Here is a 27824-nt window from a genome sequence, read left to right as displayed (position 1 = left end):
TATTTTCAAACATTTATGATTAATTCCGAACGTTCTTTTTTCTTTACTTAGTCGAAAATATTTTTATATTATCACTAGCTGATATTTAACTTGTAGAAGTTACTGTACATTAGCTAGACTGGATAAAACATTAAAGCTGTTGGGTACTTTATTCTTTACTAGAGCCCATATTTTTTATAAGTTTCATTTCGGATGGTATGGTTCAAATTTTTACAAATAATTCGGCTTCTAAAGCACCGAATATTGATATTTTTTTTCTGTCCCGAGATATCATACGAAATGTATAGACCGTAATAACCTAACCTATCCTACCCAAAGAGTATTTTGTTGAAATTTGTAAACATAAAAATCTCACTTAAGCTTAGCAAAATAAGTTCAACTACCTTGTTAACTAAATGATTAAGTAAAAAATTTTATATACTAAATTTGACTGTACTATAATTTAAATTCGTATAGACGTCGATCTTCACGCATGCTCCTAATCATCATAATATACTTAGTAAAATATGGTGGACAAATCTGCTTGTTTAAAAACTGAGGCACTATTCGAAAGACTGTTTTTTTAATACGACAACGTCGTACCACAAGCTTAATCACCAGATTTAACAGAATACACTTTTGGTTCTTCCCGAAAACCAAAAATGTGCTTAAAGAGAAACGTTTTGGCACCATTCCTAACATAGAAAAGACCAAGATGAAGCAGATGAATGTTATGTTCCAAAAAGCATTTTAATCAACATTAACTTGAGTGTTTTGTTACCAATTTCACAAGCTAAGGTAAAACTGGAGATTAAGTTAGACTTTAAAATAAGAATAAACGAAATTGCTCTATTAAACAGACATTTTTCTGTCATTTGTCATTTACGCGGAAATATAACCAAAACTTTTCCGATATTTGTTTTAAAGTTGAATTAACTAAGAAAGTTGTATAAATAAAAGAAAACAAAGATCAAAAAATATCTTGCAATTTCTTTCGAAGTGAAATTGGAGCATTATTTTACAGGTTTTTACTTTGTAATTAATAAAATAATTCACAATCTTTTTGTTAACCCCTCGTATATCGTATTCTTAAAGCTTTTTTTCAATAATTTATATTTGAAAACTGTCAAATTGTATAATTTATTAAAAATATATAAAAAATACATTATAAAAGTCATTTTATTAATAATTATTATTCTTCCTGAGTGTTTTGTGTAGCTTTATCTTCTACGCCATTTTCGTTTTCAAAATGTTGCTCATTTGCAGATTTGTACTGATTAATCCAAGAATTTGGCGTAGTAGTTTTGTACATCTAAAATTACGAGATGACCTATTTCTGTACCCAAATTTTCCGAACCAAAGAAGTGAAAAATGCAGAAATTTTTACTTACTTTACATACAAACTTCAAAATTTCATGTTTGGATATTTCTTTTTCCGCTCTACTTCCCCAAGATATCGAAGCTTTCTTAGATATCTGGTCGATTTCCATTTCTATGTATTTTTTATTTTTTAAATTTGTTATAAAATCTTTAATGCTACCAAAAATTTCGTGTCGAGTTTCAACATCTAACCCAAATGTTTTTAAAAATGCATATAAAGATTCTAAAATTATTTAATAACAATAATAAAGTCTCGAAACATTATTTCTTTATCTATACTCACGATCACTCACTAAATTGTTACTCATAAAAATGTGTGATAAAATAAGTAAAATAAGAATTTTGTGAACATCGTCAGGATATGATCCTGGAATCACTTTTTCTGTTGGGTCAGATTTATATGCCAAAGCATTTGTAATTATATAACCTTTTGTTGAATTTTGTTTTGCATCTATTACTATTACTTTGTACCCATAAACCTTAGAAGTAAATAAAATAAACTAATATAATCGACTTGCAATCAAATATAATTTTACATATATATAAAGTAACAAATTTTTTACCTGTTCTAATATTTTAACAGCTCTGTTAAGTATATCTTGAAAATATTGTCCAGATTTTGGTAAAACATTTTTCTTCAAGTCGGTTCTTTTAAAAATAACTTGTTCTCCAGCCCTATTTACAAAATATCTCACCAAGTCATTTACTTGATCATCTTGGTTAAGACTAACATTACCGACATTTTGAGAACGTGGATTTTTTTGAGTTTGAGAAAGGCTTCTATTGGAAACTGTTTGCGATTTACGAGGCATAATTTAGACATATAATATCAAATAATTTAATAAATTTTAGTTACCACTCCACAGTAGTTATTTTGAAAGCATTTCAGGAAACATCATTCCCTCATTTTTTTTTTAGATTCCGTTGTTGCCAAATTATATTATTTTATTCATAAAGAAGTAAATCATTAGAAAGCTGTTTAACGTCATACGTCAACCAATTATCAGAAACATTTTTTTTCTTAAACTCTTGGAATAATTTAAAAATTATTCACAATTTTGAATCATAAATGAAATATACTACTTCCAAAATATTTCAATAACTGCTATTTAAAAACGAGAGTTTAGGAAATGAAACCATAGATTAAAATCCAAAAACTTAATATACGATTCTACTAATGCAATACATGAAATAATACCACTATTTTGAACATTCTTATTTTTTAACACGTGTGTCAAACTATGTCATCCAGATTATCAATTAAATAAAAAAGTTCTATTGCTTGCGAAAGTTTTATCTATGACTTTTCTTCGAAAAGATTTTATTACCAATACTTTTTTTCTTAACTTTAAAACAGACGTTTTAAATATTGAATTATAATTATGTATTTTATAAGCAAATAACTTAATTATTGATTAGAAAAATTAGTTTTTATAATTGTTATCCTTTGTTCTAAGTATAAATTTTTCATTTGACAACACCGTGTTGCTGATCGCTTATTTCAAGGGTGGGAGTATTTTGTTTTCGAACCAGCTGATTTGTGTCTGATGCTGATGTAAATGTCATAATTTTGTGAAGGTTGTTGTTTGATTATTATTTTAAAACCACTTAATATTAAAAAATATAATTAGATTTTACTTTATAAAGCTTATATCGTTTTATAGGGATATGTGATTTGTTAATAAAAGTATTATTTTTCGTTTAAATTACTTGTAAATGACACAAAATGGATTATTTGATATAAAGAGAAATGACGCAGTTTTATAATAAACCAATTTTTTGTTAACAATTTCAAGGTAAGGAAAATATTTTCGGGTTTTATGATGTCAAACAATATATATTAAATTACTTTCGTTGTAAATAATGTTTATATTCCCGATTTATTGCTTATTTTATTTTATCCACACCCTTTGTTTTCATATCGCTTTGTTGTGCTTTATCTCAGATGGTAATGACAAGTTAAATGACGTTTTGTTTGTTTTATTCAGTTCATATATTTACACCAGTAGCTTTTCCGTTTTAAATCTCTATTTTTAAAATATTATGGTATTAAATGATTGTAATAATTCACGATATGAATATATATCCTCTCACAAAATATATATATAACTTTTATAGGTTTTTTTCTTGACCTTGGGCAAGAATAAAAGTTTTTTTTTCATCAAGTATCAATTTATACGAATTTATAATTAGGTAGAGACAGTGAAAAGTTATGCAAATTTGCATAAAATTGAATTATAATTTTAGCGTATTTTTTAATGTTTTTCTGATTACTTTTTTATTTGTTCTAATCCGAAAATTAAGGATTAAGAAGTTATGGGAAACAAATTTCTAGTAGCTACTTAACAAGACGACATTTTTACTTCTTATATTAATAACTTGAATATTTTGTTCTTCTTATTCATTTCTAGGATATAGTTAATTATTTTTAATTGCAATAATGTCGGATTCACCTACAAATTCCAGTACTGAATTATACATAGGTCCTGCTAAGGTCTTACCTAGACACATTAACGATCCAACAATCTTAGATAGCGTTGCGGGTTTTATAAATGAAGTGGTTCCGACATCTCACACTGGATCTCATGATATTAAAGATCAAATACAATGGGCCAAATTTGAAAATATAGAAAGCGAAAATCCCGCAGTTTTTCAAGTCGGTACTTATATTAGTACTGTACCATCAACTCTGATTTTAATATTAGGATATACAACTGGAATACAGGTAAATTATACATATAAAATAATTATTTGTTTTAATTTATTCTGTATTTAAAATAAATGTAATTTATTTGATGTAAATTTGAAATTTAACACGTTTACTCACATCTCTTTTAACATATTCCAACTTGAATGCAGTTTTTTTTCAAATCTCCATCTCTAAAGGTGAAGAAAACATAATTTTATAGGTTTGGGCGGTTCCGGCGAATGGGGAAGCAACTGAAATTTTATCTTGGAGACACGGTTTCGTAAAAGCTATAAAATTTTTGCCCGTGCCGTATATAGTAGGTAATTCAACCAAAAAGGATTTGTTTGAGTCGAAAAGACCTCTGCTAGCTGTCTGTGATAGTTCATCAGCCGGACCTCAATTTAGTTCTTTAAATTTCGTTTCACTGTTGACGGGTGAACAGGTATGTTCTTGATACCACTAATTATTAAAAATTTTGGTACATCAACACTTATAATTACACTGTTTTGATATGATCAATAAAAAGCTCAAAAGATTAATTCCAGGATACGTTGAAATGTGTTCGGTTTCCAGGTTAAGGTTATAAAATTCAAAAATCCAGTGATAGACGTCTTGGCGAATAAACAATTTATTGTCGTCAGTTTTCAAGAAAAGATAGCCGTGTTCGATGCTTTCACTCTTGAAGATCACACGACGGTTACAACTTGCTATTTGAGTCCCGGTGTCAACCCCAATCCCATATCACTAGGTACGAATTGGTTAGCGTACGCTGAGAAAAAATTGAATCTATCGAAAAAGAGTTGTGGGGGAATGCATGGAGAAGGTGTACAGGTAAATTTAAATTAATATATAACAATTAATTTTTTGAAATTCGTTTTTTTTTTATATATATACAGAAAGTATTTTATATTTCTTTAATATATGAATTGAGGTTATTTTCAATTTTTAGGTTATTGAGATATTTTTGTAATGTGTTATGTTCATTATGACTTTTTGTCAAGTATTATTTATGCCTTTTTGAGTATTGGGATTTCAGTTTTCATTCTCCAAACATTTTTTCCACTCTTTCCAACACATTTGCTGTATCGTTTCCCCTTTCTTTCTCCTTCCTGTGTTACTTGTTGTAGCCAAGCATTCCTGGGTCTTCCATTCTCCTTTTATCTACTCTTCCCAATCCTCTCCTACTCCCTTGTCTTCTTCTGCTTGTTGTAGTCAAATTTTTCTGGTTCTTCCTTCCCTTTTACAACTTGCTTCTGTTGTGTTTCCGATTAGGGTTCGTAGTGTGGAATAAGTGAGGTTGGGTTTTTTACATTTTGGTTTTTAAGAACTATTTTTGTATATTCAATAAATTACAAACTATAGTTTACGATCATCATCCTTAGATATATCCATATCACTTAAGTTTGTTTGGTTTTACTTGAAAAAATGAATTAATTAACAAAATAAGGATTGTATTGGCAAGAGTGTGATATAAATTGGCGATAAAGATGATTGTTGTGGGATTGTTTTTTGCCTCCTTCCATTCTGATGTATTCCGGAATCCAGTGAAGGGTAACTTTATTCTTCTTTCATAACTCATTTAGTTCGGATTCTTAACAACCTAACCCAACTTTTACTCATGGGATATTGAAGGTTTTTGAATGGAGAAGATTCAGTTTCTTTTCTATTAATCATATAAGTATTAATTAATCCGAAAATTTCATGGGTACCCCTTTTAGTTCCCTATAATTATCAATAAAACTCTAATTGAATTATTCAAATTAGTTATTCAAATATTGTTTGAGCTAGTCTGGTCCGGGTTATTGTTTACGTTGTACAGTGAATCTGTCAAATGTCAATTACTACAAATGTAAACAAAGATCAGGTTCGGACTGGCTTGGATGCTTCTCAATATACTGATAAACGTATTACACATTTTTTTTAAATATTTTCATTAATTGTTTGAAAGTTTTTTATTTATATACTTATTCTGCGCTACATTATGTACGTATGTATCTAACCCAAAGGAATTTACTAGATTTAGCAAAAATAGGAACAAAACAAATAAATAAATTAACCTTTCTGGTAATTTTTCAAAAGAAACAATGTAAATAAACCGCCTGCTATAAAAACATCTCAAACGAATTCCGCTATATGCGCCTCCACCAAAATTTAAAATTCTGTTGTAGCTGGACAGGGCCGGTCTACGGACCGATTTAGCGAACTTTTTCGTAAAAAAACGATAAATTTTATTAAAAAAATCGGGAATTCATAAAAAATGTTTCGTTATAGAGTTACACAGCGACTGTAATTCATGCTGCGAAATCTTTGGGCAGGGGTCTTCGGGAATTGGGAGAAAGCGTCGCTAGCAGTTTAACGGGAACGAATACTTATAAACCGGGTACTTCCCCGAACAGTCCTCAAGCCGGAGGACAATTAGACGTTCCGCACAAAGGAATAGTCACCGTACTCGATATATCGGTGAGTTTAATATTAATTTCGGATCTTTCCTCGGCCCCTACAATCGATTTTCTTTCGCCAGAGCCCGAATTTGCATTCGATGGAAAGATGTTTCGCTTCGGGGGATCCGGTTGTGGCGCATTTCGCCGCACATACCGAAGCCGTTGTGGCGCTGCAGTTCGACCCGAGCGGCATGCTTCTTCTAACCGCCGATAAAAGGGGACACGATTTTCATTTGTTCAGAATTCACCCCCATCCCGGTAGCTCCGTTTTGGGGTCCGTACACCACTTGTACATTTTGCATAGGGGCGATACTTCGGCTCGGGTGCAGGACGTGGCTTTTACGCACGATTCGAGATGGGTTTGTGTTAGTACGCTTAGAGGTACTACGCATGTTTTTCCAGTAACGCCGTATGGGGGTAATGTGGGTATGAGGACGCACGCCACCATGCACGTCGTTAATAAGATGTCGAGGTTTCATAGGTCTGCAGGTAAGTTTCATTTTTATTATTATTCGTTTTCGAAATTGATCATTCAAAATCAAAATCATTCAAAAAAATGTTTTACTTTGTTTTTTTTTTGATAAATTATTGAAAAATTTGTTGGGATATTGTTTTATATCATTAAAATGTGAATTTATTTATTTTGGCTAGTCCGGTCCTGTTCTTTGTTTACATTGTTTAGTGAATCTGTCAATTACTAGCGATGTAAACAAAGAACAGGTCCGGATTGGTTCGGATACTTCTTGATTTATTCAAAACACATTTACTTGAAAATATTTTGTAAAATTTTTAATTGAAGCATCAAAATGTCTTAAAATTGCGTTTCGGTTGAAAAAAAAATCGTTTTTTCATTGTTTTTTTTTTGAAATAAATATAAAATTTTGATTATTTAACTTTTCGAACATCGTTGGAACTAGTGCGGTCCTGCTCTTTGTTTACATAGTTTAGTGAAACTGTCAGTTACTAGCGATGTAAACAAAGAACAGGTCCGGATTGGTTCGGATATTTCTTGATTTATTCAAAACACATTTACTTGAAAATATTTTGTAAAATTTTTAATTGAAGCATCAAAATGTCTTAAAATTGCGTTTCGGTTGAAAAAAAAAATCGTTTTTTCATTGTTTTTTTTTTGAAATAAATATAAAATTTTGATTATTTAGCTTTTCGAACATCGTTGGAACTAGTGCGGTCCTGCTCTTTGTTTACATAGTTTAGTGAAACTGTCAGTTACTAGCGATGTAAACAAAGAACAGGTCCGGATTGGTTCGGATACTTCTTGATTTATTCAAAACACATTTACTTGAAAATATTTTGTAAAATTTTTAATTGAAGCATCAAAATGTCTTAAAATTGCGTTTCGGTTGAAAAAAAATCGTTTTTTCATTGTTTTTTTTTTGAAATAAATATAAAATTTTGATTATTTAGCTTTTCGAACATCGTTGGAACTAGTGCGGTCCTGCTCTTTGTTTACATAGTTTAGTGAAACTGTCAGTTACTAGCGATGTAAACAAAGAACAGGTCCGGATTGGTTCGGATACTTCTTAATTTATTCAAAACACATTTACTTGAAAATATTTTGTAAAATTTATCATTGTAGCCTCAAAATGTCGTATAATTACGTTACGGTTGAAAAAAAACGTTTTTTCATTGTTTTTTTTTTGAAATAAATATAAAATTTTGATTATTTAGCTTTTCGAACATCGTTGGAACTAGTGCGGTCCTGCTCTTTGTTTACATAGTTTAGTGAAACTGTCAGTTACTAGCGATGTAAACAAAGAACAGGTCCGGATTGGTTCGGATACTTCTTGATTTATTCAAAACACATTTACTTGAAAATATTTTGTAAAATTTTTAATTGAAGCATCAAAATGTCTTAAAATTGCGTTTCGGTTGAAAAAAAATCGTTTTTTCATTGTTTTTTTTTTGAAATAAATATAAAATTTTGATTATTTAGCTTTTCGAACATCGTTGGAACTAGTGCGGTCCTGCTCTTTGTTTACATAGTTTAGTGAAACTGTCAGTTACTAGCGATGTAAACAAAGATCAGGTCCGGATTGGTTCGGATACTTCTTGATTTATTCAAAACACATTTACTTGAAAATATTTTGTAAAATTTTTAATTGAAGCATCAAAATGTCTTAAAATTGCGTTTCGGTTGAAAAAAAATCGTTTTTTCATTGTTTTTTTTTTTGAAATAAATATAAAATTTTTAATATTTAACTTTTCGAACATCATTGGAACTAGTGCGGTCCTGCTCTTTGTTTACATAGTTTAGTGAAACTGTCAGTTACTAGCGATGTAAACAAAGAACAGGTCCGGATTGGTTCGGATATTTCTTGATTTATTCAAAACACATTTACTTGAAAATATTTTGTAAAATTTTTAATTGAAGCATCAAAATGTCTTAAAATTGCGTTTCGGTTGAAAAAAAATCGTTTTTTCATTGTTTTTTTTTTGAAATAAATATAAAATTTTGATTATTTAACTTTTCGAACATCATTGGAACTAGTGCGGTCCTGCTCTTTGTTTACATAGTTTAGTGAAACTGTCAGTTACTAGCGATGTAAACAAAGAACAGGTCCGGATTGGTTCGGATACTTCTTGATTTATTCAAAACACATTTACTTGAAAATATTTTGTAAAATTTTTAATTGAAGCATCAAAATGTCTTAAAATTGCGTTTCGGTTGAAAAAAAATCGTTTTTTCATTTTTTTTTTTTTTGAAATAAATATAAAATTTTGATTATTTAACTTTTCGAACATCGTTGGAACTAGTGCGGTCCTGCTCTTTGTTTACATAGTTTAGTGAAACTGTCAGTTACTAGCGATGTAAACAAAGAACAGGTCCGGATTGGTTCGGATACTTCTTGATTTATTCAAAACACATTTACTTGAAAATATTTTGTAAAATTTTTAATTGAAGCATCAAAATGTCTTAAAATTGCGTTTCGGTTGAAAAAAAATCGTTTTTTCATTTTTTTTTTTTTTGAAATAAATATAAAATTTTGATTATTTAACTTTTCGAACATCGTTGGAACTAGTGCGGTCCTGCTCTTTGTTTACATAGTTTAGTGAAACTGTCAGTTACTAGCGATGTAAACAAAGAACAGGTCCGGATTGGTTCGGATACTTCTTGATTTATTCAAAACACATTTACTTGAAAATATTTTGTAAAATTTTTAATTGAAGCATCAAAATGTCTTAAAATTGCGTTTCGGTTGAAAAAAAATCGTTTTTTCATTTTTTTTTTTTTTTGAAATAAATATAAAATTTTGATTATTTAACTTTTCGAACATCGTTGGAACTAGTGCGGTCCTGCTCTTTGTTTACATAGTTTAGTGAAACTGTCAGTTACTAGCGATGTAAACAAAGAACAGGTCCGGATTGGTTCGGATACTTCTTGATTTATTCAAAACACATTTACTTGAAAATATTTTGTAAAATTTATCATTGTAGCCTCAAAATGTCGTATAATTACGTTACGGTTGAAAAAAATCGTTTTTTCATTGTTTTTTTTTTGAAATAAATATAAAATTTTGATTATTTAGCTTTTCGAACATCGTTGGAACTAGTGCGGTCCTGCTCTTTGTTTACATAGTTTAGTGAAACTGTCAGTTACTAGCGATGTAAACAAAGATCAGGTCCGGATTGGTTCGGATACTTCTTGATTTATTCAAAACACATTTACTTGAAAATATTTTGTAAAATTTTTAATTGAAGCATCAAAATGTCTTAAAATTGCGTTTCGGTTGAAAAAAAATCGTTTTTTCATTGTTTTTTTTTTTGAAATAAATATAAAATTTTTAATATTTAACTTTTCGAACATCGTTGGAGATAATGCGGTCCATCTCTTTGTTTACGTTGTTACGAAATGTCAATTTTTGCACACTTAAATAAAGAACAGGTCCGGGTTGGATCGGATTTTTTTAAAATTTACTCAAATCACATATTTTTCAAAATGTTTTGTAAAATTTATCATTGTAGCCTCAAAATGTCGTTAATACGTTAATCGTTAATAATTACGTTACGGTTGAAAAAAATCGTTTTTTCATTGTTTTTTTTTATGAAATAAATTCAAAATTTTGATTATTTAACTTTTCGAACATCGTTGGAACTAGTGCGATCCAGATCTTCGTTTATATTGCTGAATGAATCTGTCACGTGACAATTTCTACAAACGTAAACAAAGAACAGGTCCGGATTAGCACGAATGCTTCTCAATTTACTGAATTTCAAATCACACAGTTTTCCAAACATTTTCTTCCATTTACTACTCCTAATTATTTACTTTCCTACCTATCAACTTTCGAAATTAATCAGTAAAATGTCTTATAATTGCATTTAAATTCAGGAAAATCATTTTTTTTTTGATACAGTAAAAACTTTTTTATAAATACATAAAAAATTACAATCCAATCACTCGGTTATATAATTACCGGTTCAAGAAAAACTTTTTAAACACTCGCAATAATATAAATCATCCGTTTCATAATTTTTGATTTCATAATTGAAATAATATTGTTTGAGCCAGTCCGACCCATCTCTTTGTTTACGTTCTTACGCAGCGTCAATTTCTACAAACGTAAACAAAGAACAGGTCCGGAGTAGCACGAACGCTTCTCAATTTACCGAATCCTAATTATTATTATTATTATTATTATTATTATTATTATTTCAACTGACTGTTAGTACCTAAAACGAGGGTGTTGAATTCATTTTAACGGCAATATTAGTTTTTTTGTCAATTTAATATAAAATTTATAGGTCTATCTGTAGACGGAAGATCAAACAGCCCCATATCAATGGCGGAATCGCCGAGTAATTCACGTTACCCGCATTACAACCCAAGATTTCCACCATATCCTCACCCTACCGTCGTCAACCCCCTAGCCCAAATCAGACCGCCGGCCATTCTCCAAAACGCCGTTAATACTCCCTCAAGAACCCAAACCGGTCGTCAAAGGATACCGTCTTCATCCGAGGAAACCGTATCGTTGAGGATAGTGAGTTGTTTCGGCGCGCCAAGGGCTCTACTAGACGTCAATCGCGACAACGCCCTAATAAGAAACCCCAAACCGGTCGATTCCCTCTTCATAATGTCCTGTCACGGTATCCTCGTTCAATACGATCTCGATCCGCACCAACAATCCAACATACCGAAGGAGAGGGTTTCCAGCGACACCCCCATCGAGCTCAGAGTCGCCGCCAAAGCGCAGTGGTTGTTACAAAGGAAAAACAACGGGGTGGAATTGGTACCGCCGATGACGAAGGACAATCTGGCTTATATAAAAACGGAGGAGAAACGTTGGAAGAAAAATCATCAGCCCGATTGTAACGACGAACAATGGCTGTCGCAAGTGGAGATAATGACGCACGCCGGACCGCACAGGAGACTTTGGATGGGGCCTCAATTTACGTTCAAGACCTACAAAACCATCGCCGGGTGAGTATATCGTCTGGTATCGGTGTAATTGGAGGAAACTATTTTCGCCGTTTCCAGATCTCCTTTATCGGTGGGGGAATCCCAACCGATCGATGTGCGTTACACTAAACCGATAAATATGCCGATCACAAACGCCAATCACGTTCTGATCGAATCCGGTTCGGCGTCCAGTTCCGAACAACAGTTGTTGGAGAATTATCAGAAGAGTTTGGAGGAAGGGGGCGGTATCGGGGAGTTGAGGTTGAAGGAAGATTTGGCGGACGCCATGTTAGAATCGCCCGGTATTCGAGATATCGGTAAGTTTGTTTTTAATTTTATTTCGTTTTCTTTTTTTTTTTTTACATTTTGTGTTTTTAGAATTAGTTTATCGAGTAGCTTTAGCACGAGATTTGTTGCTATAAAAGTTTATTAAAATAAAAATAATTATAGTGGGATGAAATCCATTGGAAAAGGAGGGTAATGTGATGAAAATTAGATGAAAAATATTTTAGGGGCGATATGAGATCGGGGAAGGGAAAGGGGGTGAGTTTTTAAGGGTAAAAAACGGATTTTCGGCAAAACTACAAGTTTTATCAAAAAGAGTCGAATAGCAAAGTTGTAGGTAATAAGAAGATCTACAACTTTTGTATTTACACTTTTTTTACATAACCTCAAAATTTATGCGAAAATTTCGAAAAATCAAGTTTTCGGTTTTTAATTTTTTTCTTTTATAGAAAATAATTTTTTTTGTTCGAAATTTGGTGAAAACTTACCTTTTTATGTCCCAAATACATTGTTATTTATTTAATTTGAAATATTTATTGTTTCACGTTATTTTGACTAGATATCGAATTTTAAATTCTCCCGCCAAAAAATCAGTTTTTTTTGAAAAGTTTTTGATTTTTTTTCGACGAAATTTCTACGTTTTGATTATGTAAAAAGTAAAAAAATTGTAAGAAACAATGTAAATTTTCTGAGTCAAAAAGTAAAAAAAAATATTTTTTTAATTATGTACGATTTTTAGTTATTTGTTGAAATTTTATACTCTAATTACACGAAAAATGTGAGATTTCATATTACATTCATAAATCCAAGTAATTAAAGCGTAAAATTTGAATAAATAACCAAAAATTGTGCATTGTTTGAAAAAAAATTCGGAAACGATTTTTTGAGGGTAAAAAATCGATTTTTGGCAAAACTACACGTCCTATGAAAAAGAGTCAAATAGCAAAGTTGTAGGTAATAAGAAGATCTACAACTTTTGTATTTACACTTTTTTCACATAACCTCAAAATTTATGCGAAAATTTCGAAAAATCAAGTTTTCGGTTTTTAATTTTTTTCTTTTATAGAAAATGATTTTTTTTGGACGAAATTTGGTGAAAACTTACCTTTTTATGTCCCAAATACATTGTTATTTATTTGATTTGAAATATTTATTGTTTCACGTTATTTTGACTAGATATCGAATTTTAAATTCTCCCGCCAAAATATCAGCTTTTCTTGGAAAAGTCTTTGATTTTTTTTTTCGTCGAAATTTCTACATTTCGATTATTTAAAAAAATTATAATAAACAATGAAAATTTTCTCAGCCAAAAAATAAAAAAAAAATTATTTTTTTAATTATGTACGATTTTTAGTTATTTGTTGAAATTTTATACTCTAATTACACGAAAAATGTGAGATTCCATATTACATTCATAAATACAAGTAATTAAAGCGTAAAATTTGAATAAATAACCAAAAATTGTGCATTGTTTGAAAAAAAATTCGGAAACGATTTTTTGAGGGTAAAAAATCGATTTTTGGCAAAACTACACGTCCTATGAAAAAAAGTCAAATAGAAAAGTTGTAGGTAATAAAAAGATCTACAACTTTTGTATTTACACTTTTTTCACATAACCTCAAAATTTATGCGAAAATTTCGAAAAATCAAGTTTTTGGTTTTTAATTTTTTTCTTTTATAGAAAATAATTTTTTTGCACGAAATTTGGTGAAAACTTACCATCTTATGTCCCACTATAACTTATTTCATTTGAAATATTCATTTTTTTATCTTTTATTGACGTAATATCGAAGAAACTTTAATTTCTGATCGAAAATTTTCCCGCCAAAATATCAACTTTTTTTCTAAATTCTGTGGGTTTATTGTTAGTCGAAATATCCACATTTTGATAATCAAAAAAAAATATTACTATAACCATGGTAAGTTTTCTCTCAAAAAGTCAAAACAAAAAAAAATTCGCAACCGAAATTTTTTTTTAATCGTCATATGCAATTTTTTCGGTTTTTTTGACTCTTCTAAGACGTTTTCATCAAATTTCGCGAAAAGAATTTTTTTGTAAAAGAAAAAGAAACCAAAAAGTTGTTTTTTCGAATTTTTACATAAATTTTGAGGTTATGTGTATAAAGCGAATATAAAAAATTTGTAGATCTTCTTATTAACTACACCTTTTCTTTTTTTCTATTTTCTATGTGCCCAGTAAGTTTTTGTGACTTATTTTCACCCGGTGATCAAATAAATTTACAAAAATTTCTCCTAGGTTCAAAATTTATTCATTTAATCATTGTGTTTAACCACAACTAATAACCGACATACGTCATTTCTGTCAATGGGTGCAGGCATATTAATCCTTAACATTATTTCTAAATAATATGTCTTCGAAAATGGTCTATTCATCACTCTTTTTACTGTGGACTTAACAATTTTTTTTGCTTTTTATTTATAATTACTATTTAGTGTGAGTTTAAGAGTTACTTAAGTTCGAGAATGCCCAATATAATGGTGTAAGTTGACTTGACATACAATTTACACAGAACTTGTACATTTACATACAATCTTCTTGTACTTAACACTCTAAAATTTAACAAGTTTTTAGTTTAGGTACAAGTATAAAATTGAATTTTTATATATTATATAGATTTACATATAATCTTTGGATTTACATACAATTTGAAGATAGAATATGTAAAATTACACAGAATTTTCCAGAATGCATATAATCTGGAATCCACACCCGAATTTTTAGAGTGACAAAATCTGTAGATTCGCCCACAATTTAAATCTTCACGTATAAATTTGTAAATTATTGTCCACTTACATACAATCGGTGCATAACATAGAATTTATAGGTTTATTCGATAAATTTATAACCAACATTTCAGTTTATATTATGTAATTTACATAGAATCTATAAACTTATATACAATCTTCGGATTTACATAAAATGTGTAAGATTACATAGAATTATGAATATAATATGAAATATACATAGCGCGTTTGGAATATTACATACAATCTATAGATTTACATGAAATCACTTATTTACAAAATGTAACTTTTACATACAATCTGTGGATTTACGTAGAATTTACAGACTTGATGAATTAAGTAAAATTACACTAAACATTTCTAAAATTTACTTACAAAACATAGATTTACATACAATGTTGTCATCATTGTCAATTTACTTACAATATGCAAGGTTTACATATAATCTGTGGGTACAAATAGAATATAGGCAATTACATAAAATATTTAAAGTTATATAGAATTACATACAATCTATACGTTTACATAGAATTTGTCCACTTATGATATGAGGATTTACATTGTCTATGGATGTACAAAAAATATGTAAAATTACACAGAATTCGTCGGTTTACATACAATCTATAGAATCACTTGACATTCATTTATATACAATTTACAAATGTAAATTCACATCTACATATTCAAAGTTTTTGAAATTACAAGTTTATCCTTTTACACACAAACCAAAACTAAAATATGTAAAATTATACAGAATTTGTCGGTTTACATACAATCTATAGAGTCGCATGACATTCATTTACATACAATTTACATTTGTAAATTGTATGTAAATTCACATCTACATGCTCAAAGTTTTTGAAATTACAAGTTTATCCTTTTACACACAATCCAAAACTAAAATATGTAAAATTACACAGAATTCGTCGGTTTACATACAATATATAGAGTCAAATGACATTAATTTACATACAATTTACAAATGTAAATTGTATGTAAATTCACATCGACATGTTCAAAGTTTGTGAAATCACAAGTTTATCCTTTTACACACATTCCAAAACTGAAATATGTAAAATTACACCAAATTTGTCGGTTTACATACAATCTATAGAGTCAAATGACATTCATTTACATACAATTTACATTTGTAAATTGTATGTAAATTCACATCTACATGCTCAAAGTTTGGGAAATCACAAGTTTATCCTTTTACACACAATCCAAAACTAAAATATGTAAAATTATACAAAATTTGTCGGTTTACATACAATCTATAGAGTCAAATGACATTCATTTACATATAATTTACAAATGTAAATTGTATGCAAATTCACATCTATATATTCAAAGTTTTTGAAATTACAAGTTCATCCTTTTACACACAATCCAAAACTAAAATATGTAAAATTATACAGAATTTGTCGGTTTACATACAATCTATAGAGTCGCATGACATTCATTTACATACAATTTACAGATGTAAATTGTATGCAAATTCACATCTATATATTCAAAGTTTTTGAAATTACAAGTTTATCCTTTTACACACAATCCAAAACTAAAATATGTAAAATTACACAAAATTTGTCGGTTTACATACAATCTATAGAGTCAAATGACATTCATTTACATACAATTTACATTTGTAAATTGTATGTAAATTCACATCTACATGCTCAAAGTTTTTGAAATTACAAGTTTATCCTTTTACACACAATCCAAAACTAAAATATGTAAAATTACACAAAATTTGTCGGTTTACATACAATCTATAGAGTCAAATGACATTCATTTACATACAATTTACATTTGTAAATTGTATGTAAATTCACATCTACATGCTCAAAGTTTTTGAAATTACAAGTTTATCCTTTTACACACAATCCAAAACTAAAATATGTAAAATTACACAGAATTCGTCGGTTTACATACAATATATAGAGTCAAATGACATTAATTTACATACAATTTACAAATGTAAATTGTATGTAAATTCACATCGACATGTTCAAAGTTTTTTAAATTACAAGTTTATCCTTTTACACACAATCCAAAACTAAAATATGTAAAATTACACAAAATTTGTCGGTTTACATACAATCTATAGAGTCAAATGACATTCATTTACATACAATTTACATTTGTAAATTGTATGTAAATTCACATCTACATGCTCAAAGTTTGGGAAATTACAAGTTTATCCTTTTACACACAATCCAAAACTGAAATATGTAAAATTACATCAAATTTGTCGGTTTACATACAATCTATAGAGTCACATGACATTAATTTACATACAATTTACAAATGTAAATTGTATGTAAATTCACATCGACATGTCAAAGTTTGTGAAATCACAAGTTTATCCTTTTACACACAATCTAAAACTAAAATATGTAAAATTACACAGAATTTGTCGGTTTACATACAATCTATAGTTTTACATGACATACATTTTTATACAATATGTAGATGCGAATTTACATATAGTTTACATAAAAGTTTGTGAAATTACAAGTTTATCCATTTACAGACAATCCAAAACTTACATACAATCTATAGATTTACAAAATTTGTCATTACACACAAACCAAAATTTATATAGCAACTCTGAGGATGAGAAAAACGAAATAGAAACTCTCCGATTCATATATAATCTGTAGATAAATGGATCACGTTGTAGAACCGGCACTTATATAACATTTTCAAGCTAAAAAAACCGGATTCCCCAACAATCGAAACGCGTACTTCCATAGCCGTAGATATATTAGTTGATTTTTTTTTGTCGCCGCTTCGTTTTTTTTTTTTTTTATTTTTTATTTATTTATTTCATAGCATGCTTGCACGAGTGGCCAACTTTTCGCACAATAAATACCAGTGATTCGTGATTAAACTTCCACTAGTTTTTCTCTCTGTTCAGGTGGACGGTGCGTTATTGTTCAAATGAAACCAGCAGTCGCGAAGGTTGTGAATCCGCTGGGCACCGTCGTTAACGTTCAATCCGGCGACGAGCCCGTGGTAGAGGTATTCGAAGAAACAATTCACGAAAATTGCGACGAAACGTTGTTCAGACCGATTGTCGCGCCCAAAATCATACCCAATAAAAATAAAGTGTATTACGATGAAAATATTCTGACGAAAAGCTTGGATTCCACGACCGAAGTAGCTGTTAATATTTTGAGAAAATCTACGGACGGACAAACTCGAAATGAGGATTCGAAAAATTCGAAAAACGAAACGGTAGCCGGCGGAAAAGTCGAACCGATCTTTGATCTATCGGACCATCGACCCCGAACAAATTTAGATGAAATCGAATATATAGAAAGGACCTTCGTGGATTATCCGTTGGAAAACGACGATTTTTTCTCGTTGGAAAACTTGAAAGTCGATCATTTCCAAGAGGCCACCGAACCACCGCACTCGAACGAAAATAAAAAACCGAAAATGAACAGGAACAATTTGGAAAACTTGTCGGAAAATAATTCGTCCGAAGAAAACGTCATCGAGGAAAAAGTCGTCGCGAAACGCAACAGAAAACCCAAAACCAAATTGGGCGTGAAAATAGCGAGCGTCGTCAACAACGAAAATACGAATCCGGACAAAGTGACCGATCCCCCCGCCGGAATAACACTTCCGGCGCCGCCGAAAAAATCCTGGAGCAGCATCGCCGTTTCTAAACCGAAAACGATAATCGATTGCCGCGACATCGATTCACAGAAAATCGTTTTTGGGGTCGAGGAACAATTTACGGTACAACTACCTAAAAAGACGCCTCCGAACATATCAGATTTTATCGATATAAACGTCAGCGAAGATGAAAAAATCGACACCGATACGGACAAAGACATTTTTTCGTTACCGGACGACGCGTTCTTATCGACGTCCCACAAATGTTCCGACGAAGAAAAGTGCGATTTGAGTAGTTCGCCCGCGGAGGCTACCGAAAGCGACGATTCGGGAAAATTACCGAGCACCGCTTTCATAGAGACTAAGATAACGAGTACATCGAAGAATTCCAAAAAGAAAAAGAAGAAAAAGTAAAGTTAGCGGGGTCGCGGAAAGCTTTTGGCGGTGCGGTACGGGCGAACGTAAGGGAATAAACAATTTTTAATAATTGTTCATCCCTGTATAGAAAAAATGTAAATTATTTTGATAGTACTCATAAGTACTATATTTGTATCATATTTAACGGTGTTAAGGCTCTGCTGGACATCCTGAGTACGGTTTCGAACCACGTGGTAATGATACATCCGGTATATCACGACGACATTAACTTTTTTTTTACCGCATTTTTAGAATCTCCAATTAATTCTTATATAACTTTTTTATATCTAAAAAAAATCTTGTAGTCGAATGTCTAAACAGTGTTGCCAAGTAGATGAATTTAATAGTCGCGCGTATGATAAAAATTTCCAATTCCATAGTCGTCTTAATTATTCAAATGCCGACCCTGTTCCTTGCTCCGACAACAACATCGTCAGCAAATACTAACGAACATTTGAGGGGATTCAGCACAGTGTTGCCAATAACACAGAGTTTTCGCTGCTTTTCGGACACGAATTTTTACAACACAAATCGATTTAAAAAAATTTTGATTAATTTTTTTTTTCTAAATAAATAACCGGTTCAAATGAAAATAATTCAGTTTCTACAACATTTGTAGGCCAGTATTTTTAAATTCTTCCGCCACATTTATCTGTCACTGACGTTTATTCTTTTCTAATTTTTGATAATTTCTAAAGTTGTCTCATTTATTCTAATGCCGACCCTGTTCCTTGCGCCGACAACAACAATTCAGTCATCGTGATTCCTAACGAACATTTGAGGGGATTCGGCACAGTGTTGCCAATAACACAGAGTTTTCGCTGCTTTTCGGACACGAATTTTTACAACACAAATCGATTTAAAAAAAATTTTTTTTCTAAATAAATAACCGGTTCAAATGAAAATAATTAGTTTCTACAACATTTGTAGGCCAGTATTTTTAAATTCTTCCGCCACATTTATCTGTCACTGACGTTTATTCTTTTCTAATTTTTGATAATTTCTAAAGTTGTCTCATTTATTCTAATGCCGACCCTGTTCCTTGCGCCGACAACAACAATTCAGTCATCGTGATTCCTAACGAACATTTGAGGGGATTCGGCACAGTGTTGCCAATAACACAGAGTTTTCACTGCTTTCCGGACACGAATTTTTACAACACAAATCGATTTAAAAAAATTTTGATTAATTTTTTTTTTTCTAAATAAATAACCGGTTCAAATGAAAATAATTCAGTTTCTACAACATTTGTAGGCCAGTATTTTTAAATTCTTCCGCCACATTTATCTGTCACTGACGTTTATTCTTTTCTAATTTTTGATAATTTCTAAAGTTGTCTCATTTATTCTAATGCCGACCCTGTTCCTTGCGCCGACAACAACAATTCAGTCATCGTGATTCCTAACGAACATTTGAGGGGATTCGGCACAGTGTTGCCAATAACACAGAGTTTTCGCTGCTTTTCGGACACGAATTTTTACAACACAAATCGATTTAAAAAAATTTTGAATAATTTTTTTTTCTAAATAAATAACCGGTTCAAATGAAAATAATTCAGTTTCTACAACATTTGTAGGCCAGTATTTTTAAATTCTTCCGCCACATTTATCTGTCACTGACGTTTATTCTTTTCTAATTTTTGATAATTTCTAAAGTTGTCTCAATTATTCTAATGCCGACCCTGTTCCTTGCGCCGACAACAACAATTCAGTCATCGTGATTCCTAACGAACATTTGAGGGGATTCGGCACAGTGTTGCCAATAACACAGAGTTTTCACTGCTTTCCGGACACGAATTTTTACAACACAAATCGATTTAAAAAAATTTTGAATAATTTTTTTTTCTAAATAAATAACCGGTTCAAATGAAAATAATTCAGTTTCTACAACATTTGTAGGCCAGTATTTTTAAATTCTTCCGCCACATTTATCTGTCACTGACGTTTATTCTTTTCTAATTTTTGATAATTTCTAAAGTTGTCTCATTTATTCTAATGCCGACCCTGTTCCTTGCGCCGACAACAACAATTCAGTCATCGTGATTCCTAACGAACATTTGAGGGGATTCGGCACAGTGTTGCCAATAACACAGAGTTTTCGCTGCTTTTCAGACACGAATTTTTACAACACAAATCGATTTAAAAAAAATTTTTTTTCTAAATAAATAACCGGTTCAAATGAAAATAATTCAGTTTCTACAACATTTGTAGGCCAGTATTTTTAAATTCTTCCGCCACATTTATCTGTCACTGACGTTTATTCTTTTCTAATTTTTGATAATTTCTAAAGTTGTCTCAATTATTCTAATGCCGAACCTGTTCCTTGCGCCGACAACAACAATTCAGTCATCGTGATTCCTAACGAACATTTGAGGGGATTCGGCACAGTGTTGCCAATAACACAGAGTTTTCACTGCTTTCCGGACACGAATTTTTACAACATAAATCGATTTAAAAAAATTTTGAATAATTTTTTTTTCTAAATAAATAACCGGTTCAAATGAAAATAATTCAGTTTCTACAACATTTGTAGGCCAGTATTTTTAAATTCTTCCGCCACATTTATCTGTCACTGACGTTTATTCTTTTCTAATTTTTGATAATTTCTAAAGTTGTCTCATTTATTCTAATGCCGACCCTGTTCCTTGCGCCGACAACAACAATTCAGTCATCGTGATTCCTAACGAACATTTGAGGGGATTCGGCACAGTGTTGCCAATAACACAGAGTTTTCACTGCTTTTCGGACACGAATTTTTACAACACAAATCGATTTAAAAAAATTTTGAATAATTTTTTTTTCTAAATAAATAACCGGTTCAAATGAAAATAATTCAGTTTCTACAACATTTGTAGGCCAGTATTTTTAAATTCTTCCGCCACATTTATCTGTCACTGACGTTTATTCTTTTCTAATTTTTGATAATTTCTAAAGTTGTCTCATTTATTCAAATGCCGACCCTGTCCCTTGCTCCGACAACATCGTCAGCACCACGAATACTAACGAACATTTGAGGGAATTCGGCACAGTGTTGCCAATAAGACAGAGTTTTCACTGCTTTCTGGACACGAATTTTTACAATAAAAATTGGGTTTTCAGAAAAAAATCTACATAACAATTTTCCCGCCTGGAAACTATTTTGTTAGGTAGATAAAAATGGGAGGGGGCATGTTTTATAGGGTTTCATCGAAAAAAACACGATTTTGTATGGAAGTTGAAAGGGTGTGAATCTTGGTAATAATTACAAAATTATTTAATTCCTCCCTGCCTTATCTTCTATCGTCGATTTCACTTTATGATTCGAATTTAATCTAAGTCTATAACTGAAAATCGTTTTTCAATAAAAACCGATAAAATATGTTTTCCCCCCCCCCCCTTTAATTACCTAATTCTACCTAACAAAATTGTTGCCAGGTGGGAAAAATTTTTTGAAGAGATTTTTTTCTGGAGCCCCAATAATTTCCAAAAATGAGTATACCACGTTTTTTTTTTCAAATCGGAAATCCAAATACGATAAGAAAAAAATTCGATTTCCTAATAGCATAATACTTCGTAAAATTTTTCATAATACGTACGGCTATTAAATTCGTCTATTTGGCAACACTGTTTAGATTTTCGACTACAAGACGCTCGCCATTATTATTTCGTGTTATTTAAATTCTTATTAATATTCATTTAACTTAACAAAACGGTTTTCAGGTGAGGAAAAATATCTTGAAGCGTTTATTTTTTCTGAATTCTAAATAATTAACTTTTTTTGTTAGTCAAACCTTGACTCATATTTTGTGATATAATCCGTGGACATATATTTAGTCCGAAAAGCAGTGAAAACGCTGTGTTATTGGCAACACTGTGCCAAATCCTCTCAAATGTTCCTTTAGATCTGTGATGCTGGCGATGACTGAATTGTTGCGGCGTAAGCAACAGGGTCGGCATTTGAATTTGGGAAAATTATAATTATGGTTTTTTCATTTATTTTAATTCCAACAGTTTATTTTCAAAAACAAGTCAAGTCGAAGGTAGTATCAGAATTTACTTGATCTATGCTTGAAATTATTATACAGGGTGCTCAGAATATATCGACGAATTTTTTTTTTTCGATTCACATTCTTCAAATGTCTGCCGAAATTTTTTTTAACATTATAATACGGGGTTTTCCTGGAAAATTACGCGTTTTAAATAAAATTCTCTCAATAAATAAATCAAATTCTCCATAAACAATATTTGATGATCAGCTGTTGTATTGTGAATTCTTTCAAAAATTTGGGAAACTTTTGATTTTATTTCAACAAATTTTGGTAATTTTTTTCCCGGCATTCTTTCTCTTCATAAAATTGAGTTTTTTATGAAAATTTTCCAATAAAAAACCCTTTAGAGTCAAATGTTTTATAGATTTTAAAAATGCAATAAAAATAGGGCGTTTTTGTGATATACCCGGTATTTTTTTAAACGTATATTCAAGTTTAACTCATAAAAATATTTTCATAGAAATATTGTTAACGTATATGGTAAGGGTAAATTTAATTTGACTTAATTTTGACAGATTTTAAAATTTATTCGTTCTTTTTCAAAAAATAATTTTTTTCCGTAAATATCACTTTGATTTTTAATCTCTTTTGTATATATATGTTTCTTATTTCATCTCTATTTCCCATTTTTAACAATCTCCTGCTTCTTCTATTATTTATCGTTCATTCGGTGATTTTTACATCCACGTGTGACATTTTTTTCAGTCCCATGACTTGTTGATCTATTTACCAAATATTAGGATGTTTGTCCTACATAAACGGTACCAAACTTATGACATACAACCTTATATATAATATTTTTTGATGCTACCGTTTTAAAACCGAAATTAAATATATTCAAATGACAATAACTATTAAAAACAGGCACATAATAAAATTTATTAATGATAATTTTTTTTATTTCTAAGTTTTTAACTTGTTCTTGTATATGTAAACCTTTTTATTAGTATACGCACAATAAATAAGTAAGGTTATGATTTCTATAATTACAAAAATGAACTAAAAAAAAAAGAATAAAATCTAGATACAAAAATTTAAAAAATGATTAATTTAATATAATTTTACTTATATCTAGTTAAATTTTATTAAACTTGAATATACTTTTATATATTTATTTTTTTTTCCAATTAAATTTAATAATTCAAAATTATTTCAGCTTCGAAATGATTACGGATTAAATATATTTTTCTATTTTAATTTATAAGATATTGTATATCGCTAACAACATACAAGTTTTGTTAGCAACTTGTGATTTATTATATACAGGGTGTACGTGTACAATTTCGTTCGGTATATACATCCCAAGATTATAACATTTTACATAATCAAGATCCAATTAATTCACTGTTTATATGAGTATATTAGACACCTTCGATTTAAAAAGCACAAAAATAATCAAGTAGTTACCAATTTTTTGTTCTATTATTAAATAATCGTGATTCCAAAGTTTTGACCGCTACTGTATAACAATAAAATCGAACGAAGGTTACTCTTCTTTTCCTTGTAACTTAGCTAGATATTTACGAAGTTTCTGACTATGCAACCATCGTACGATAAGAAGAAGATTGACAGATGACAATTAGATAAACGTCTAATTCGATTAATTTAACTAATAGTTGCCACAACTACACTTAAATAAAAATAGAAATCTAGTACACCCTGTGTTTTTAGTATAATACAGCTGCACGTGTTTAAATATAATTGTTTATTATCATTTGTGTGAAATTGATATATTAATATAATAACATGAACATTCATCCTGTGGTAGTATTATTTTAAATTAGGACCTCCCAAGATATTATAAACATCATTGCTGGAATTAATCCTTGCGTATTGTATACTTTAGAAAAATATAATCGAATCCTTTTTAAAATAATTGTGCTCTGCAGCTTTGATGTATGTTAGCTTAAGATATTTATAATGAGACCTCAAACTCGAGTGATTTTAATAATTTTAATAGAGCAGCTAAGTCAAAAGGAAATACGCAGTTTCATTTGGAAATTTTGAATTAAGAATCGGGAAAAACAAAAAGTATTACTAGAAAACGAGTTTCTTACCTTCTATGATCGCGAAAATATCCGACAAGAACAATCATTTGTAATTTTAAATACATTAACACATTATTAACCATTCATACATTGATACATAACTGATATTTTTATAATTTATAAACACTATAAGTATTTTTAACATAAATCTTGGTACATCTAAAGAACTAACATAACCTAACACTTTAGTTATTTATGGCGCAAAATCATTAGCGGAATTATTTGGCAACGTTGGTTGGTATGAGCGAGTTAGCTTCGTGTTAACGTCGAAAAATAAGTGAAAACTGAAAACATCAACTCCGTGCTATATATTAGGATAATTTTAATAGTCCAGTAAAATTATACGTTTAATTTTTTGTAACTTTTTACTTAAACTTTTTTTATATGCTTTCGTGGCGTGGATATAAAATCAAGATACATAATCAAGAAATTATGAAATATACATATTTTTTGTAATTAAAGAAAATAATGAATATTTGATAAAATAAAAAATTTCATTAATAAGGTATTTACCATAAAAATGTCATTATTAGCAACCTTAATTGTTCAATTGTTCAACATTTTTTTCACCTCATTTTCTGAATATATGTAATAATTTCTAATTTTATAATTAATTTTTTATTCCTCGAGTCATCAAAATTAATAAAATACTTTTCAAGCTGAAATTTGAAAATTAAGTAAATTATTCAATTAAATTAATCACCTTGTATATAAAAATCTTGAAAGTATAAAAAATCGGAAGAAATTAAACTCGCTAATTAAAAATGTACTAGTAGTACATAATTTGACTGTACTATAACTCTAATTCCTGCACGCGCTCCAAATCATCACTCATACAAATCAGTGTTGCCAGAATGTGTCAACCTTCCTGTAATTGATTGACAAACATCTTTCACAATAAGTTGACTTCGAATTATAATATGAACGAAATTTTTCAAATAGCAAAACTAGAAAAATCTTAATCTTTCCACTATCAATAATAGGGTTTCGCATTTTGTTTTATGCATATGTAAATAAATTAATTATGATAATATTGAAATGAATGGTGTGTTTGCTTAACTATCTTTCAAATTGTGATAAAAACCTGGCAACACTGTTGCAAATCGAATGCCAATGTTTTTAAAAAGTTGATAGAAGACTGTAGAAATTTGTACTTTACGATTCATAGTCGTAAGAAAATCGAATGTATGCTTTATTAAAACAAATTGAAAAAGGTAATATCCAAGATTGGAAAAATGTGAGAAAATAAAAATGTTGTGAAAACAGAATTTGATTTTAATCCTCTAGCGTATTAAGGGAAATATCAAAGAAAGTATAGGATGTTTTCAATCCCCGTTAAAACTCGTGGATATTTATGTTTGATGATGTTAGTGAAGTTGTTATTATAATCATGGATAAAGTTTTCACTCGAATGTATCGGGAAACATTTTCGCAAACGTACTTATGCTGTAAGTCTAAATTTTTTTGACATTATTAAAAAATAATTTTGAAATTTTTATCTATGAGAAATTTTTAACGTTATTTTTCAAATATTAATACCTAAGAAGTAATAGAAATTATTGAAATCACTTTACAAAACCAACAAAGTATTTTTTTTCTTTATTCTAATTAATATATGAACATCAGTCATTTGATATTTATTTTTTATGATATACAAGGTTTTATTAAAATAAATGATTGTCAATAGACACTTGAAGATATAATTAGATTTTAACTACAATATAGAGTAAAATACCAACAATTGTTTCACAAAAATTATTGCTCACTATTAATTTAACAAAATATGTAAGTTTGATATGAAATATTAAAGTATTACTTGCTTAAAACATTTCTTTGGTTAATTTAATGAGAATCAATCGCAAAAGGACCCTCTACAGGATATATATTATTTAATATGTGAGGTTATATCAGAATTTAGAAGGACATATTTGAGGTATAATGTTGAATTAGTTTTCTTGCGCGGTATTTCTAGGTTATGTGGTAAATGAGGTTAGAAACAGTTACAATGGGGTAAAGATGCATGAATGGTTGCGAGAATGACGTATTAGTGACATCAGAACAAATGAATTGAAATCTCTGGTAGAATCGTAATCCGAATGAGGCTTTTATACGTTCGTTGTGATAAATTTGGAGTGAGAGTAAGAAACATAACCTCTAAATGCGAAACTTTTACCTGCATATTAGGCATTCCTTAGTTGATTCTTGTTGAATTAAATATCATATCTACAAATGATGTGGAATAAAATTTTTTTGCATCTATTTTGCTCAATTCTAATTGGCTATTGCGCCGAATATTTTAAAGATAATTTCTTGAAATCAAAAAAAACAATTTTCTTTTTTTATTTATTTAAAATCAATTTAGGTTTAAACTTTTTTATTACATGTACTTTATAATATAGTTAAAAATACTTCCGTACTTGCCCGGTTTATAATCATGATAGAAACACGCTAATTTGCCGTTTTCGTGGTACCAGAATCCATTTATTGTACTTTATAATAAGAATTTCCGGTTTGACCAATAATTGAATTGGTTAACTTCCGGTTCGGTTTCATGAACTGGACTAAACTGACGTGTTTTTATTACGATCCTAATCAGGTAAATACGAAAGTAAATCTCTAGTGTTATGTATGCTCTATGGCTTCTATATTGAGTTTTAATAATTAAAAAATAAAAAAAAGTGATATAAATATCAATTTTGGACAATAAGTACAAAAAAATAACAGTTTAATGTAGTAGGTG

General features: G+C 29.9%; 2 protein-coding genes across 3 annotated transcripts; one reads left to right on the top strand and one right to left on the bottom strand.

The window, feature by feature from the left end:
• Positions 1-1100: 1100 nt before the first annotated feature.
• Positions 1101-2312, bottom strand: LOC130448160 (melanoma-associated antigen D2-like). The gene is made up of 4 exons (XM_056785400.1): positions 1923-2312; positions 1643-1838; positions 1371-1582; positions 1101-1291 (listed from the first exon to the last, which is right to left on the bottom strand). The coding sequence occupies exons 1-4, from the start codon at positions 2169-2171 to the stop codon at positions 1172-1174; spliced, it is 777 nt and encodes a 258-aa protein (XP_056641378.1). The 5' UTR covers positions 2172-2312; the 3' UTR covers positions 1101-1171.
• Positions 2313-2885: 573 nt separating this feature from the next.
• Positions 2886-26530, top strand: LOC130448340 (breast carcinoma-amplified sequence 3 homolog). 2 transcript variants are annotated; one of them, XM_056785649.1, is made up of 10 exons: positions 2895-2937; positions 3024-3155; positions 3771-4084; positions 4269-4490; positions 4622-4879; positions 6320-6508; positions 6570-6978; positions 11254-11932; positions 11990-12228; positions 17886-26530. In XM_056785649.1, the coding sequence occupies exons 3-10, from the start codon at positions 3800-3802 to the stop codon at positions 19004-19006; spliced, it is 3402 nt and encodes a 1133-aa protein (XP_056641627.1). In that variant the 5' UTR covers positions 2895-2937; positions 3024-3155; positions 3771-3799; the 3' UTR covers positions 19007-26530. The 2 variants fall into 2 exon arrangements, with proteins under 2 accessions (XP_056641626.1, XP_056641627.1); XM_056785648.1 differs by having other exon boundaries at positions 2886-3155.
• Positions 26531-27824: the final 1294 nt, after the last annotated feature.

Source organism: Diorhabda sublineata, chromosome 8, assembly GCF_026230105.1.
Source record: "Diorhabda sublineata isolate icDioSubl1.1 chromosome 8, icDioSubl1.1, whole genome shotgun sequence".
NCBI lineage: Eukaryota > Metazoa > Arthropoda > Insecta > Coleoptera > Chrysomelidae > Diorhabda > Diorhabda sublineata.
The sequence above is the reverse complement of the archived record's forward strand: the minus strand, read 5'-3'. Positions and strand labels throughout refer to the sequence as shown.